Source organism: Abrus precatorius, unplaced genomic scaffold, assembly GCF_003935025.1.
Source record: "Abrus precatorius isolate BTA unplaced genomic scaffold, Abrus_2018 Scaffold9, whole genome shotgun sequence".
Lineage (NCBI taxonomy): Eukaryota > Viridiplantae > Streptophyta > Magnoliopsida > Fabales > Fabaceae > Abrus > Abrus precatorius.
This window is the reverse complement of record NW_020874439.1, coordinates 35,117,470-35,135,296: the sequence shown is the minus strand read 5'-3', so window position 1 is coordinate 35,135,296 and position 17,827 is coordinate 35,117,470. Positions and strand designations below refer to the sequence as shown.

At 31.9% G+C, this 17,827-nt stretch overlaps 3 protein-coding genes across 8 annotated transcripts; 1 reads left to right on the top strand and 2 right to left on the bottom strand.

Annotated features, from left to right (window-relative positions):
- The first annotated feature begins 2,899 nt into the window (after window positions 1–2,899).
- LOC113849536 (squamosa promoter-binding-like protein 12) lies at window positions 2,900–6,494 on the top strand. Of its 4 annotated transcripts, none has more exons than XM_027479507.1 (5): window positions 2,910–3,066; window positions 3,159–4,172; window positions 4,311–4,453; window positions 5,406–5,621; window positions 5,730–6,271. In XM_027479507.1, exons 2-5 carry the CDS (start codon window positions 3,550–3,552, stop codon window positions 6,068–6,070), a joined length of 1,323 nt encoding a protein of 440 aa, XP_027335308.1. In that variant the 5' UTR covers window positions 2,910–3,066; window positions 3,159–3,549; the 3' UTR covers window positions 6,071–6,271. The 4 variants fall into 4 exon arrangements, with proteins under 4 accessions (XP_027335311.1, XP_027335309.1, XP_027335308.1 ...); XM_027479506.1 differs by having other exon boundaries at window positions 2,911–3,127; window positions 3,501–4,172; XM_027479510.1 differs by having other exon boundaries at window positions 2,900–3,066; window positions 3,363–4,172; window positions 5,406–6,494.
- A 620-nt stretch (window positions 6,495–7,114) lies between these two features.
- On the bottom strand, window positions 7,115–11,344 carry LOC113849750 (ranBP2-type zinc finger protein At1g67325). Of its 3 annotated transcripts, none has more exons than XM_027479885.1 (10): window positions 11,220–11,344; window positions 10,861–10,906; window positions 10,554–10,669; window positions 9,925–10,198; window positions 9,626–9,696; window positions 9,183–9,234; window positions 8,994–9,103; window positions 8,842–8,866; window positions 8,580–8,731; window positions 7,115–8,327 (listed from the first exon to the last, which is right to left on the bottom strand). In XM_027479885.1, exons 1-10 carry the CDS (start codon window positions 11,226–11,228, stop codon window positions 8,325–8,327), a joined length of 858 nt encoding a protein of 285 aa, XP_027335686.1. In that variant the 5' UTR covers window positions 11,229–11,344; the 3' UTR covers window positions 7,115–8,324. The 3 variants fall into 3 exon arrangements, with proteins under 3 accessions (XP_027335686.1, XP_027335687.1, XP_027335688.1); XM_027479886.1 differs by having other exon boundaries at window positions 7,123–8,327; window positions 10,554–10,746; window positions 11,220–11,258; XM_027479887.1 differs by having other exon boundaries at window positions 7,123–8,327; window positions 10,554–10,749; window positions 11,220–11,248.
- A 1,978-nt stretch (window positions 11,345–13,322) lies between these two features.
- On the bottom strand, window positions 13,323–15,995 carry LOC113850247 (non-specific lipid transfer protein GPI-anchored 1-like). The gene is made up of 2 exons (XM_027480702.1): window positions 15,555–15,995; window positions 13,323–13,735 (listed from the first exon to the last, which is right to left on the bottom strand). Exons 1-2 carry the CDS (start codon window positions 15,898–15,900, stop codon window positions 13,518–13,520), a joined length of 564 nt encoding a protein of 187 aa, XP_027336503.1. The 5' UTR covers window positions 15,901–15,995; the 3' UTR covers window positions 13,323–13,517.
- Window positions 15,996–17,827: the final 1,832 nt, after the last annotated feature.

The following is a 17,827-nucleotide window of genomic DNA, read 5'->3' as shown; positions in this document are numbered from 1 at the left end:
ACATAAACAAGTTTGTCCGTGGAAAAATCCTTATCTGGGTCAATTCAGTGAGTAATAATAATAATAATAATAATTGATTAACTTAGGACCTCCTTTGATGAATTTTCAGCATGATGATATCAATAATTGTTGAATTAAGTTATCTAATTAATTATTGGCAAAGGTGCAAATTATCTCGTGTTATGTTGAATTTTTTTATTTCCAACTTGTGTATTTGGCATCTCTTTCCTTCAAGTTGAGCTCTCTTCGTGACACACTGATACTTCTCCATTATTCTATACATTAATAAATGGTCAAAGTGAATGGTGGTGGACCGCTTATGCCACCTATTGCTACTCCTCCGATTTCAATTCTATGGACTAAATACTTGTCTTCAATCAAAGCAGATTCACATAGGGCTCACCAACATCATCTACACGAGTGTAACTTTTCTTTTGTCATATTATATCTTCCTTTCCATTTTTCAGCTCACTGATCCTTCCTTTTTTTTTGCTGTTTACTCAAAAGAAAATGAGTTCTTAACTTGGAAAAAACGAAAAGTTATAAAGACAAATAAGGTAAGGAAAAAATGCATTGAACACAGTTTGACCTGATACATGTTTTGAATAGCTAAGTTAAACTCAACATATACATCATCTGTCAATTATCATGAGATTAGATGATTTATTATTAAAAAAGAAAAATTAACATAAATCTTTAAAATTGATGTTTAACATTCGAAAATAATAAAATTTATTTAAAATTTAATCATTTATTATATAAAGAATATAATATTTTTCTTTAAAAAGTTTTTATATACTTAAATTAACTCTAAAATTAATATTAACAAAATTGTCTTAAAGTTTAATGATTTCCCAGAAGCAATCATGTCTAATACTGGAACTAAATAGCAAAAGAAAAGTAAAAACTTTGTTTAATCCAACTGAATATTATGAACTGAAGAACAGCCAGCTTGCTTGATTTGTTTTCTTTTGAAATTCTATTATTATTTATGAAAATGTGTGGATTCTTATACTGAGTCTGAGCTGTCCCCTTCTACTTCCACAGCAGAAAGAAAGGGTTATTTACTTTTTCTTTTATTTTTTGACAGTGGAAAAAGAACAGAATAGTTGCGTTGTGTTGTGTGAGTGCGAGAGACACGAAGAGAGGTCCATGGGGAGTAGTTGTAGTTGTACATTCAGCTTTAGCGTTTTGTGTTACTGCTAATACTAATGCTAATCAATGCTTAATGGAATGCTCAACAAGCTAGTACAAATCCAAATCCAAATCCAAATGTTTAGCTTCACTCTCTATGTAAGTATTTTCCAATTTTACTAAGCATAACACTTTCTCTCCGTTTTTTATTTATGAAACCAAAAAACATTAAAAAAATCAGGAAGGGAAAGAAAGATCACTGATTTTCAGTCTGTTATCTTCTGCTTTTCCTGATTTAGCTATGAAAAGCCTCGAGCTTTGTGTTGATCGGTAAGACAAGCTTTTTTGTTATTCCCACCCCATTTATGGTTTTTCTTCTGTGTCTGAGATTGATGAGGAAATAACCACCGAACAAATGGGTGCACTAATATTCACTGCACCTTTTCCAATTTCCATTCTTGCGGTATAAAGATGAGAACTTGAAACCAAAATGACAACGACGTGGAGGTTTTCTTTTTTTGGGTATTTTTTTCTGGTCATGAGTATTAATTATTGGTATTAATGTTTGGATGATGATGATGATGATTACGAGTACTGTTCCTGTTATGGTGTTATTGCTTTTTACTGTTCTTTCCTTTTGTGGTAGAGTCAGATTGCAACATCCTTTTCCTGAAAGCTTTCACATTGTGAGGCTGGACTTTTGGCCTAGCCCATAAGAAAGATGCTTTTTTTTTTCTTCTGTGTGTGTGTGTGTGTGTGTGGCTGCTTCTTCCTCCTATCTCTCTCACACTGAACACTTTTTGGGGTTTATCATTTTCTTGGGAAAGTGGGATCGCTCATAGCTTGTGATAAATGCCTCTAGTTTTTTAATGAAATTTCTCTCATGCAAGACATTAGTATTATTTGAGGGTAAAGGGGACCAAAGCTTTTTAATGTACTAGCAAAGTCTCAAGAAAAGAGGCCCCTCCTATAACCTAATGGATTAACATTGGCTTCCATAATGGCTTAAACTTCATGGATTAGCATTTAGCTAGCATATAAAATGTTACTAAAACAATTGGATCAGAAATTCATCATAGCTTTCTTCTCCACCTTCCTCCTTAGATTTGAGCTGAAAATAAAAAGATGCTATATGGTGTTTAGGTTGATTGTGTTTCTGGCATTAATGATTTAACAAAACTTAGGTTATTTTGTGGTATTGTCAAATTAAAGTCAGTTTTTGGCATTTATGATTGGGAGGTTAGGTTGTTGGCCTTTATTTTTGTTAACGAAAACAAGGGCCTAAACTGTATAGTGTTGGCCATAGTGTTGGAAGTTCTGATATGTCAAGAAGTCATCATTGGTTGGGTTGTTGCTGTTGTGGGGTCTCATTCAATGACCGACTCCTGACATTGCTATGATAAATGCGAATTATTGGAATCTGAAGGTTTCCCATGTTGAAAGGGAAGTTTTGGTGGTAAGTAAACACTTGTAGGAAGAGTTAAAGAGTTAAACATATCACATCAATAGGGATTGATCGGTACCTTTCTTTGTTATGCTATGGCTGAATAAATTATAACTTTCTAATGTTTACAGAGGTTAGATTTTTTGGAGGGAGTGGGATAATAGTAGAGCTAACCCTGCGCAGGAACTTAACTATACACTGTATAATGACACAATGACTAGGTGGAAGTTAGCACATACATTAAATTTACCTGTGCAATAGATAAATGACTCACCCTATTATTAATGGTGGGGACTGCTTGATATCAGCATGAGAAATCTTACATCACTAAAATACAGCCACCCATTTGTCTGTGAAGTTATGGATGGTATTTTCAGAACACTGTGGTGTCCACGAATTCATTGGATTTGTGTAATTAGCTTCTTTGTTTTGGTTACTGTAAACAAGATCATTCTACTGGGGGCATCTCAAGTTGGGAATTCGCCTTGGTAAAAATTATGGTCAACCTAATTTAATTTATACAGGCTATGCACTTACCTTTTGCTATTTGCTAAGTACTTGTTTTGCTTGTTTGTTTCAGTACTGGTTTGCTTCTGCATCTAGTCTAGCAGGAAATACACCAACATAAGACCAGAACAATGATTTAATGTTGTCTTTCAAAGATTAATCAATGTTTTTCCCTTAGAAATTAGTGGTTCATAGATTCTTTAAAATTTGAGACTGCTTCACAATTTTTAGATTCCTAGTATGTGTTTTTAATCATTGGTCTGTTGCATTTATACAGGTATTCACGGTGCTTTTTCGCTTCTACCAAACTTAAACCAGTTTCTGTGATTCCTTTGACTTGTTTACTCTCTAATAGGATCTTGTATGATTTTTCTTTGCTTGGAGAGAAACTAAGCACTTGACAATTTCAAATGCAGTTTCCAGATTACAGTGATCATTTGTATATGAATTTCTAAGGTCTTGTGATGGAGTGGAATGCAAAATCTCTGGGGCAATGGGACTGGGAGCACTTCTTCTTGAATACAAAAGCAACAGATGGTGAAGCAGATGGAGAAATCAACGTTGGAGCTTTGTATCCATCAGGTGGTAGTGCTTGTTCTGGCTCTGAACTAATACACGCTTCTTCATCAAGGAGCTCAAAATCAGCTTCCAATAATTCATCATCAAATGGAGATAGCAAGATATCATCTATATTGACCCTTGAAGGTTCTCAAGATGATTCCAGTGGTAAGAAAGAATTATGCAAAGGCGAGGCAATTGAAACTTCTCCAGCAGCAGAACCATCTTCTGTTTCTGGTGAACCATTGCTTACTCTAAAGCTTGGCAAAAGATTCTACTTTGAAGATGTTTGCACAGCAAGTGATTCCAAGAAAGCATCTTCCTTTGAAGTTCCCATTTCATCAGGAAAGAAATGTAGAGCCAATAATCAGAATTTGCAGCATCCAATCTGTCAGGTGGAGGGTTGTGGCCTTAACCTCTCATCTGCTAAAGATTACCATCGCAAACACAGAGTTTGTGAAAGCCATTCCAAATCTCCGAGGGTTGTAATCTCTGGTTTGGATCGTAGATTTTGCCAGCAGTGTAGCAGGTAAATCTAATTAGCATCTCATTGTTCTATGATGAAAATGCATTCAGTAAAACTGATGCTTATCAGACACATATCATTATGAATACAGATTAGTAAATCAGATTGGATAAAATTTTCACTTCAATTATTATGTTTAAGGTTCCATGCTCTGTCAGAGTTTGATGACAAAAAAAGAAGCTGCAGACGGCGTCTTTCGGATCACAATGCAAGGCGCCGCAAACCTCAGCCTGAAGCAGTCCAATTGAATCCATCAGTTTTGTCTTCATCACCCTATGCTATTGGTATGTATAACTGAGATATTCCCCTCCCTTAGAAAATTCATTATCTTTCTCTTCCTCATTGCCTCATTTTCATTGTACATATCATACATGGTTTTGGGAGAATTATGAAAATGGAATTGCTGATAAAAATTATAGACAAATGGAGGAACAAAACGTGGTGAATCTGTGCAAAAATGTTGCCCATCTTCTTTCATTGCAATGATGCTACAACCAATTCTCTTTTTAATGATCATAACTTTTGCTGTTGAGCTGTGCTTAGTATTTGCAATTTATTTTAATTTCTGCTTGGGAACTTGTGACCTGCGAATGAAGGGAATTTTGGTTCACTGTAGAATCCCAAAACATATAGCCTTTACTTCATTTGATGACTTGGTCAATTTATCAGGCCTCTGGATGAACAATTTACTCAAACATTTATTCTTTGTAAGTTCTTATTATATTAGAAATTTAATCATAACACCAGTTAAAATTAGTTTATTTTATACGCTACAATAGGAAGCTTACTAAAATAAACTAAAAAAGAGCTTATAGGAAATTATTAGTTATTTTCAAACTCAAATAATTTCTATATAGATTCTTCCGAACTCCTTATATTGAGGATTTGTGTGATATGCATGCAGTATATATATTTTTTATAACCTGTAATTTAGTAAAAGGCACAAACATAATAAAAGGCCTAAGTCGGAGGAAACTGGATAGCGTGCATCTTAAACATGACATACATTTAATTATGTCTTTTTAGTTACATTAGCGCAAAAGTACAATTATCCTTAATTTAAGAAAACGCAACTTTAAATTATTTTTCTCGTGTCAAAACTCAATCAAGCAAAATTATTTGTATGCTTCTGTCAATAAAGTATTAAATTTTCTAATGATAGCACTAAAAGTTGATTTCGTAACAAAGGATCATGAATTACTATATCCATTTATCTAATTTGTGATTACTCTGCAGATGGGAGGCAAATAATGAGCCCATTTGCATTTTCAAGGAGTGCTACAAATTTAGCATGGCAAGACATACACTGCAGCAAGCTCCCCCAGACAAAAGATTTTCTCCCGAAGCCTGCAAAGGCCTTCAATAAGATACCAAATATTGTTGCTATGCTTTCAGATGATTCCAGTGGCCTTCTAACATCCAAAGACATAGCAACAAAGAGTATTGTTCCAGGTTGTTGACCATGTGCATGTTCTTAACAATTGAGCCTTGTGATTTGTACATTTTCAGCTAGAATTATTGGTTGGTAGAAACAAAAATTTGATAGAACAAATGTTGCAGGTATAGAAGATCAAATTACTTCAGCTGATTCAAATGCAACACAAGATGTAAACCGTGCTCTCTCTCTTCTGTCAACCAATTCATGGGGTGCATATGAGACCAAGTCCCTTTCCCTACAACACTCTACCACTCGGACAAATGCTACCGCTCACTCCATAACAAATGAAATGACTCAGCGTTTACCACTCCCTTCATCAGAATATTGGCACACTGATCAACCACCACCACATTCCAGCATGTGTATCTCATTCTCAGATTTTGATAGTACCAATCGTTTTCAAGACTTTCAGCTCTTCACTGCACCCTATGAATCAGGTTTTCCTTGCAACCAAGTGGATTAAAAACACAAGTTCCAGTTCCATAGTTTCTAAGGCTTATCGTCTGTTTCAATAATTGCATGTTCACTTTTTATGAAGTGGAGTTTAAACTGCATGCTCATTGGGTAACTCCGTTCTCTGAAGGGTGAAAAACCTGTTTTTTTGATTGAGACTTTGCCTTGTGTACTACGCCGTCATTTAATCACAACTTTCGGTTTCTACTAAACCATATGTTTTTCTCCCGATAACTTGTTTCTTAAGTATATTACGCACATCATCGTCATGCGCCACTTGTAGAATTTGGGCTGTTTAGGTGTTAATAAACACGAATTAATGCATGAAAAAGCACGCGATTTTTTTTTTCAAGTCCTTGTTATATGCCTAAACTTATATGTACAAGTATACCCACAACTAACTATAAAGTACTTCTAATTTCAAAAGTTTTTGTGAATTGTGTACATGTTATATATTATACGAATTCACTATGATAATCCATGCTACCACGACTCGTACACGTAAGATACGTATGAGAAGAATGAAAGTGGACACCAATGCAACTTGTGACCGGCTAAGCTCTATAAAGACGGATAGAGTGATGATGATTAATCGAGGGATACATATTTATGCTTCTTTTACTTCTGATTTTTCCGTAGGAAAGGGATTGTGTTAATTATTAGTAAACATCGGCAAAAATTGTCCACACATAACGACCTACAAAACATTTAATGAATATTTTAATGACAGCCAAGAATAGAATTGTTCTCACTCGAACTGTATAATCCCGTATCTTTAGCTTACAAGTATTTATTTAGTTCTATAATTGCAATATTTTAGTCGACTTTGTGAAAATAAATTAAAATCTACTTTTCTCGAACAGAAGTTTAAATTTTCTTTATACGGGACAACTCGTAAATGTTAAATTGAAGTCAGGTTCTAGTATCAGCTTCTTCAGTTGCATCCTTCAAAGTTAAATTAAAACCGTACTAAATAAATAACGAACATTTATCGTAATTTCATCAACATCATTATCATGCAAGTCAAAAAGTTATACGACATTCTTACTTATTGGCAAAATTTAATCCTTAAAATTAAGCAAATAGAACTAAATTTTAATACAAAAATGCCGATAACGAAACGATACCAATAATGAACACCTAGAAAAATTTCTACCAAGTCGTTCGTCAAGAAAGTCTACCTTTTCGATCCATTGCTGTCCAATGTACCCTCGTAGAACAAAAAGCTTCTTCGGACTACAATATCGAGTTACTTCTCTTCCCAATCATTCTCTGCTTCGTGTGGCGCAGTACTCTGGTGAATACTTATAGAAATCCAAGTCCTTGAAATTATCTCTTTTTTAATCTTTGAATTTATTTATGTATTCACGTTATTCTTTAAATTTACAAAATCCATACCAAATTAGTCCTTGGGGGCTAAGCAAAGATACAGTATCACTAATGTGATACGAGTTTCATAAATTATGAAACTGATTTCTCCACAAATTCGGGTACTATGGTACCAGAGAATAATTCCAAGTAGACACGAGTTACCCACTTGACATTCACATTTTTTAAGGTCCACACTAACAAATTTCTAATCAACTTTCTAGAATATTGTCAATGAGGGACAGGCAAGGGAACAAAATATCGGCCAAGATACCAGGAACTTCAACATCAGCACTCCGACTAATGACCATATAAAGGACTACCAAAAACCTGATATGATCGGCAAGGAGTGCTTATCTAAATGACCGTGTAAATAGTCCACAATCAACTAAAAATCTACGGTCAATTTTAATTCAATGACACGACGTGAATCATCCATGAAGCTATAAGCAATGACCACGAAAGAAAATGGCTTTTGCAATGCGGATGAACACATTCTAAAAGTGGTAGGATAGCAAGACGACACTTTCTCAACTACCCAAAACTAAAATGAGACCTTACTAAAAACTTGGAATCTTCACATGCTTTTAAGGCATCTATTTATCTAAAGTAATACTTAAACACAGACAGTTAAGAACCAAAAACAAACAACTTAAAACTGGAACCTGCAGTAACCTTTCTGCCAGGAAAGCTGGCTGACACATGCATCATAACAATCCACAATGACCAAAATACCATCTCAGTTAATACAACAACTTGACACATATAATTAGAAGGTGAGTGACTTGACAACTGCTGCAACATAGAGGACGACAAGACTGACTGTCAGACACCCAAATTGAGCAATGCTTGATGACAACTCTGGACCTTCTCAAACCTCAAACATGTCCTAGTACTCACTGGAACAGTAAATAATTGCAAATTAAGGATTGCAAAGGAAAGATACCGAGGAAATAAAAACTTTTAACAAAAGGTTCCAAATGAAATGAAGCAAAAGTGAAGCTTTTACAAAGAATCCACTTAAACGACAACTTCACAACAGCTTGCCATTTGAAAATGTTCATTATGATACAAAGCTGCTCTTGGAAAACCAATAACTGCTCCAACAAGGAATCGAGGTTAACAAAATGAAAATATTTTACACAACAAACCTGATCATTTTGATCCGCAACTGGAGAAGGAGATTTTTCTGATTCAGTTGGTTTGTCAGCACCACAATTCTGTCTGTTGCACTTGGTTCTGAACGGGTAGTTTATGTTATTACACTTTTCGCACTTCCAGCTTCCCTCAGGCATCTTTTGCTCTGAATGGCAAATACAAATAAAGAAACATAATTACAAACTGTTGCAATTTTATCAAAGTAATGGCATCATTAAAGTAGAGAAAGATGTGGCAGTATAGGAGGCTACTTACTAGAATTTTTGTCAGACTTTGAGGCCTGCAGCCAGATATTTACATCCAACAATGTTAAAAATTAATAAAAATTTTGTACATTAATGATAACTTTTGCATGATAAAAAATTCAATGACAATCAATATGCACAATAGAAATAAAGACAGCAGACCTGGGATCCAGGTTTGGGTGTGTTGCACTTTCTCATGTTGCAGACAGTTCTGAATGAGAAATTGACGTTACCACATTTTGGACATGTCCAGTCATTGTCCCGAGTCGCATCTATTTGAAGTATGAGGTGGGCAAAAATAATTACATTGACTTTAATTTGACACAATAGACAAAGCTAAATATAACAAACCTGCACCCTTTTTCTGAGACTTATCATCACGAAAAAATCCTGGCCTAGCGCCCTGCCCAGGCATGTATGGACTATTAGATTCCACTTTGCAATTATACCCATGAAATTACACAATTTACAAACTATAGCTTTTCTAACTTATTAAGGAGGTATCAGGCCCAAATTTGAAGATGAAGAAATGCATACATGTACACTTCCTTTTTTTATAAATAAATATATGACCATGTATGTATGCTGTGAAGGTGAAAAACTAAATGCATTGAGAAGACCTTCATGACTTGTGACCACAGAAAACTATATCTAGCTATTAATTGCATACCTTGAACAAGGGTTCTCCAGGAAATGATGTCAACAAATAATCCATAGTAATAAAAAAAATGTTTTGTCCTAGAATTAGAAGTTATAAACAATTCATTTCAAACATTGAGCTCATAGCCTCATACCATCGTTCCAGGTCCAATAGGCACACCCAGGCCATACCGATCCAGAAGTTGGGGCATGCCATAGATCCCACCTGAAGAAAAAAATACCCAATCAGAAAGTTATTATTAACTGATATAGCACAAGTGATGTAACATTAAATCAACAATTATCAATACCAAAAGAAAATTTCAATTACTTATTCATTTTTCCTCATTACTCTTTTCTTTCATTAATTAAAAGAATTCAAGACAAAACATAATGTATCGGATTTAAGAAACTTCATTGACTTGAATGACAGAAAAGAGGAAACAGAATATACCATTTCCAATCATGGATCCACTGGTGTAGGGTGTAGGTCCAGATAAATGCAATGGTCTATAAGGACTGCCAGCAGAAAGGCGACTGCCATAATTGTAGTGATATGCTGATCCTCCAGAAAATGGAACATCATAGGGAGGAATAGATGATCCATTGAAGAGAGACGACCCATATGGTGGGACACCAAGATATATAGAAGAGGGAGTATTAGAACCTAAATAAGGAGCTGAGGATGAATAACCCTGAGGAGCTTGTAGAGGCTTGGCAGCAGATTTCTGGGTAGAGGATAATGAACACTTCAGAGATCTGATGATAAATGTAGCTTTAAAGCAGACAAAATCGTGTGTGTGTTTGCCCTTGGTTAAACAATCGGTTTCAATGCCCTTTACATTCCCCTTCATTTGAGCGAAGAAAAACTCACAGAACACAAATGAACAGAAAGTACAAATGCATAGGAAACCACATAAAAAGAAAACACAAATGAAAAGAGGAAAAAAAAAAAAAGGAGATGACTACAGACAATGCTATAGATAACATTTTTTCATAAAATAAATGAACCTTTGTAAATCATTTTCAAGATTAAAATCAAACTTTAAAAAGTATTATTGTGAATTGCATATAACATCTTACTGAATTATGATCAGCTGGCCTTGGTTGAGTGCAATTACGCATATTACATGTTGTCCTGAAAGAGAAATTGACATTGCCACAGCTAGGGCAAGTCCAATCGTCTTCCCTCCGACTACCTACAAACAACAATCAATAAAAATGAACCTGATTTTAAGTGTTTACTACACCTTCCATGAACACCACCCAAGAGTTTCTACTACAAAAAACTAGCATGATGGTGAGTGCGGAAGTTATCCAATCTACCCAAAAAGAGTAAAAATTGAGTGGTCGATGTAAAATTGAAAACAACCAGAAAAGCATAACGCACCATCAGTCCTGGCACGCTTAGCAGCTGACGAATTTCTGTTATCGACCTGAAGAACCAAAAAGAATATAGAGAGTTCAATTTCATAGGTTGTATAAGCAAACAGAACTATATCCCCCACAAAAAAAAAGAGTTTTAAGTGTTAATCGGATTGGTTTAGGCATAAGAAATTGAAGAAATAAAACTGCATGATGAAATAAAATCCCAAAGAAAACGAAAGGAATCAAAATTAGAGTGAATAATCGATAAAACCCTAAATCCCTTACATTATCGGAATCGATTAGCTTAGGATTCAAAAGGGTACTTAAGAAGACGGTGAATCTAAGAGAGATAGAGAAGTGAAGGAATGATAGAGAGTATACCTGCGACATGACGATGAGCAGTGAATGCGACACAGATCCTTCTTCTCCTTCTCGGTAGGGGGGCGGTAAATGGTTAAAGCTGAAGGTTGTGGAAATAATACACAAAAGAAAAACAAAGAAACCCCAAATCTAAAATAACTAATGGAAACTAATAATTTTATTTTGCAGAATAATACAGTCATTTGTTTATGCTGTCTAAATTAAGCAGGGCCAATACACGGCCCAATTAGAGGGCTAAGAAGCCCACACCTGAATAATATGTATATAATTTAAAAGACAAACAAAAATATTGACAAAAAAAATGTCATTTTATTTTATGGCTCTATTAATGTTATTTTATATATGAAGTATGTAATTTTTAATGTGTGAAGTTTGTAAGAGTGTTAATTTTTAGCACACATTTTATTTATTTATTTTTACATGTTATATATTGTTACAATGTTTTAGTGGTTTAGCATTATTTGTTTTGTAAATATTTTTTGGGTTGTTTCAGCCAATGATCTTAAAGTTAAGGGGATACATTTGTTTTTTTATAGCTTAATGATAGGTTAGAGAGACCTAATCTCAAAGTTAAGAATATTCAAATTCTATTATATATAGTTACTGTATTTTTGTTTTGTATTTGGTTGCTCTTTTGGATCAAAATATAAAACTTTACACTCAATTAAATTTTTTCTCACCCTTAAACATGTATTACGATAATTCTTGTTAATTTTGTTCATTCTATAAATACAAATATTTTCTTAAATAATTATTTAAATATGTGCTTGTAACATGAGTTATAATAATAACACGAGAAGAAGAGTTATGAACTTAAACTATGTTAATTTTTTATTTAGAATATTTGTCATTAGTATAATGACTGGTATTAGGTAGTGTATATTAAAATAAATAAACAAAGAGATGTTTTAAAATATTTTAATCAAATATATGTTAATTTTTATTTTATTTTATTTTATAATTTTTTAAAAAAATTTACTATGATAAACTACTCATTTTAGTGGTAAAATTTAAAATTTTTACTAAATACATGAATTATTTTATATTCTTATATATTTTTTTTAACATGTACAATATTAAACGAGATATAAAATTATAAATAATAAATATTTATAAAAAAATGTAATATTTAATATTATTAAATGTTTTAAATTGTATTGAATTATGTAATTTTAATAAAAAATGATTATATATAACTTTTTATTGTTTACTACATTATTATAAATTTATTTTATATTTACAAAATTGTTTGTTTTATCTAATTTTTTGCTTTTCATGTAATATAGGATCTACAATTTGTCTAGTTGAAATGAAAGAAAAAATAACAATATAGTTTTATTTAATTAAACATTATACAATTTCAACCTTAAGAAATAAAAACTGAACATTTTTCTACATATCTTTATATCTTATAAATTCAAATTTAAACTTTTGTTGTTCACGGAACAACTAATGGAAGGTAATGTACCTTCCTGTGCTAGTTACACAACGTTAGAACGAGGATTGCTTATACACAGAACACAAGTAGGTTAAGCAACTTTTGATATATTATTATTAACATGAATAATTTTTAAAAGCATATTAAGGAATGAATAATCAACTGTGTGTCTGCTGTGAATTTTCACAATTTATAATACAAATTTTTATTATACTATTTATTTAAAGATATGTAATAAAAAATATTATAGTATTTAATAATATTAATACATTAAATTTTATACTTTTTAATAAAATATTATATATTAATATACACTCTTAAATACACTATTTATTATTTAAAGATTATTAAAAAAACTAACATTATCCTTCTTTGGTGACAGTTAGTCCTATTTGACAAAGTTAGATTACTAAACAAAACATTTTAGACAAAAAAATTATCCATGGCGAGGAATAATTCTAAATTATTATAAATAAATAATTAAGACTAATTATTTATGCATATGTTTGAAAGTACGTTTGTAAACTTTGAATTTGAATAAACATTATTATATTTAAAATCATATTATTTATTATATTAACTTAAACTTAAATTTAAAATAAAAAGAAATTATACTATAAAATTGCCACAGCCCAAATTTCAAATCACATCCAAAGTCGTAAGCATTGACTATGTTTCAGTCTTCCACCAATAATCTATTAAATATTAATTGTGGGAAGCAGAAAAGAAACAAGTTGGCAATAAAAGAAAAATAAAGACAATGTTAAGGCGAGATCCCCAAAATTCAAGAAACCATCACAGGCCACAAATGCAAACCAATTCAAAGCTGCAACTTCCTACATACAGATAACATTAACAGATCATGTATAAATGCTCATAAATCCGGTTGGAATTGCAATGAGAACAATGGCCAAAGTCACCATCATCACATCCATCACCATGCCAGGTCTAACCATACTTCCATACGAACTGTTTTGGCTCTGTGAGGTACCTTGTGGGGTTGCACTTGCAGGAGTTGCCTTAGAGGAATTTGTGAAGATTGCAGCATCCGGGGAACTTGGAGGCAGACCAAGAAGCTCTGTTCATTTTCATATCACATACTATGTTAGTGTTAAACATGAATGTTAATACTATATTTTGTTTCTCTCTTACAGTAGTTTTAAAAAGAATTCAATTATTGTTACTAATATTAGGATAGGTAACAAAAATTGCAATAGACAGTATTGGTTGGCAACATGTGACATGAGACCAAAATTATTAGAGCAACAAGTAGCAACCTACGGAACATCCCACATGTTTCCATTTATGTTCCGTCAACACCTAAAGTACTCATCTATAACTAAAATTTGAAAAAATATTCTTTAAGAAGACATAACTAGTGATACTAAAACTGATTCTTCTTTAAACAATTTCAAATACATAACTAGTCATTAATTAATTTAAATTTTCTCTGCTAATCCATGTTTAAGTTTCTATTAAGTGATACCAAATCACCTTCAATTGTGTTAACACTTGTGTATTCACGTGCACAGAGTTATTATTAATCAGTTCACAAAAGTATAGAATAATATAAAAATATATAAACCCCACCCCCCTCTCTGGCTCTTAGGTCAAGTATCAATTTAAGTAATAGCAGGAATCAGATTTTGGTTAATGAACTCAATCTGCTTGACAGTAATGGCTACATCCTCCTTACCAATGTAGATGAGAGGTCTGCAAGTAATTTTGTCCTCCTACCCAATCTAGATGATAAGTCACTTCATTTTTTTATTAAACTTGTTGGTATATTTACACATATTTGCTATTATAACTTTATAATTTTGTTAATATCAGTTTTGAAGCCTATAAGATTGAATTTAAGATATAAAAATAATAAATTGTTATTTTAAAAATATAAAAGTATATAATAATTACTTTATTTTCAATAAAATCTTTTTAATAATAATAAAAAATAATATTAACAAAGTTGGTAGGTCCCTCAATTATTTCCTAGAGGACAAAATTTAAATATAATATTTTAAACATTTTTATATTATTATAAAAATAGTTTCATTTAGGTAATCAAACCAATAAAGATATATATTGAAAGTGGAGGTCAGTAATTCACTGGACACCCCCATTAAGTTTTGTCTTTTAAGTAATAAACAAAAAAATATTTGAAACAAGCAAAAAGTGTAACTTAGATTTAAAAAACAATCATCTACTCTTTCTCTCATTTTTTATTCAAAAGTATTCTCTTCACATTCCATGAATGTAGATATGTTTGCAAGACAAAACTGATATGTCATAAAAAAACAAAAAATATAGTGCAGAATATGAAGAGGAGAAAAGAACAGTTATAGAAGGATAAAGGGGAAGCATTTATAAGTAGTATTAATAAAAAAAATGTTTCATTATATTTTCAAAACAAAACAATGAGTAAAAGGGAAGGTGAAATTGCGTGGTTAATGATAAAGGGTTGAAAAAATGCAACGAATTATATGTGATTGCGGAATCATCAAACAAACTCAACAGTGAACAATATTTCTGTACTAATACAGATCATTTCTTTACACTAATCACGCAATCATCTGAATAATTAGGATCCACAAAGTCAATATTCCACAGCGGTGGGATACGTAACTTAATTCAGCTGTTATTTATTATTTTTTTACATAATCACTTGATAAAATATTGTCAAAATTGTGAATAAAAATAAAATTAATATAATTTTTATTAAAAAAAGTTAAAAAGCAAGAGGAGTTAGTTTTTGTTAAAGTTTAGTTGTAAAATTTATTAAAATATAAAAAAATCAAAATAAGCTTAAAAAATCTTTAGAGAAAGTGACACAAGTTCATGAAATCACAATAAATTTCAAAAAAATTGAAATAATAAGTGATTATGACAGAAAAACTTACTAGGACAGTTAGCGACGCTAGCGTTTTTAACATGGCAAGCATCAGGAAGTTGAAGAAGCTTAGCTTCTTGAATGCCCAAGTTTTTGATGGAAGGACTACCCTTATGTGTCTCTTGAATGATGAAGCATAAACACTGAGGTTTCGTGTCTTTTATCACTGTAGCTGCATCGCAACATTCCTTCTTCGGCGTTGCTTCTTTTCCTGCGGCAAAGTCCAAACAGGGAATAACCTTCTGAACAACCTCTGAACACTCTTGAGTTAAATCATCTCCTCCGTTAATGGATCCACACGCGATCCATAGAAACAAGCATAGCCACAAGAACTTAACTCTACTTTGTTGCTTCATCTTAGTGTTTGAAGAATCAATGAGTAGCTGTGAGAAAAAACACTATGGGTTGTCTTGTCTATTTATGCTCTGCTTGTTAAGGCTCAACCTCAGCTAGAGTTGACAGTAGCTAAACTCCGTTATTTTATTTTTTTCCTATCACAATCGTTAAATATGTGAATTAGTTTATTATGAAAAATATATTATTTATTTGTTTTAAAAAATTGTTATTTTGTATAAATTTGTTACAATAAATATAGTTTTCATGTTAAAATATTAAAAAAATCTTATCGAAACCCTTATTTAATAGACTAGCTAGGGATTTCCATTGACCGGACACCCAATGACATGTGAGGAAAATGAAAGAGTAGCAATAGAAATACACAATTTATAAATTATATTTTTAATATGTGTTGTTAAGATTATTTATGAAATATAATTTTAAGAAATAGTATGGTCTTAAAAAGGGAAAATAATCTGAAAGTAGTGAAACAAGGTAGGTTTTGTGATGAAACAGGGGTTGGGAAATAAATGAGGGAAACAGGTGGGCGTTGGAGGAGAAATAAAGGGGTGAGTGTTAAGAGGTTATTGTTGGAAAGACAAATGCTATAAATGTTTTTGTTCTTCAACCAACCACTACGTGTCTTCTCCACCTCCCATGTTAAATGTTTATTACCCACGCGGCACAACACATCTATTTAGTGTATCCCATTTCATGCATCATCACATTTAAGCTTCTTCCCTTGCTGTCTTGTGTTCTACATATCATTTATAAACATAAAATATATTTTTATTAAAATTATACTCATTTTTTATTCGAAGCAATTGACATGCTGGCATGATGTTTATTCTACGGTTGTGAAAAGAGACGACTCTCACGCGTCTTTGGTGCAGAGTCTCACCCTACAGCACAGCGATATTGATATTGATCGACAGTGTAGACGCATTGATTATTAGATCAGATTGAGGATTGAGGATTCCAGTACTACATTGTTCAGAAAACGACACTATTTTAATTATTAATAAATAAATAAAACGTACATTTTTAAATATTCTCATTTTTTATAATAAGGTAGCATAAGAGAATGTTTATTTTATGTGATTTTTATTTATTTTTTAATTATTCTTTAATCGGTATCCTTAAAATAATTACTAACAAGGCCATTTTCAAACTCGAGTTGGATTTCTTTTGTTTTTGTTCCACAAACTTGTGTTATATTTAAAGGACCACTAATGCTATTTTTTGTTGGGTCCATAGATCAGATAGATTAAGATACAATACAGCCCAAAACCAAGGCCCAAAGTCAATACAACAAAACAAATTTGTTTTCTGCAAAATCACCATAGTTTTTGTTTTTAAAAAAAAGGCTGATCTAGTGCAAATTGGATTCCAGTAATGTTGTGGACATGGCCTCCTTTTACATGAGAATGGATTGGACTCAAAGAAAGGCTCAGGAAAATTGCCATTAAGAAGGACTCAGGGAATGGACATGGCCTCCTTTCAGGTTTATGGCTGCAAGATTGGAGTGCGATCAAATCATATTAAGCATATAAGATGACATTATTATTTGGATATCAATCACATATTGAATTGATAAATTTTATTTTCGATCAAAAATTATTAAATTTTATTTTACAATGTTTGATATTATTTGATTTTGTGAAAATGTATTTGTTTTTGTTTTTGTTTTAAAGAGCACGTGAATTGAGAAATATAATCGATATCTTTTATTTATGTTTAAATTATTTTAAACTTTTCAATATAACTTTCATTGTCACTTCTCTCTCATTTATTAAAGTGTGTAATATATTTAAAAATTCAATAAAAATAAATAAATATATATTTAAACATTTTAATTTTAATAATTTTTTAATATTTTTATAAATTATTAATTAATAAAAATAAACAATAAATATATTTTAAAATCAATTATTATAAAATTTAATT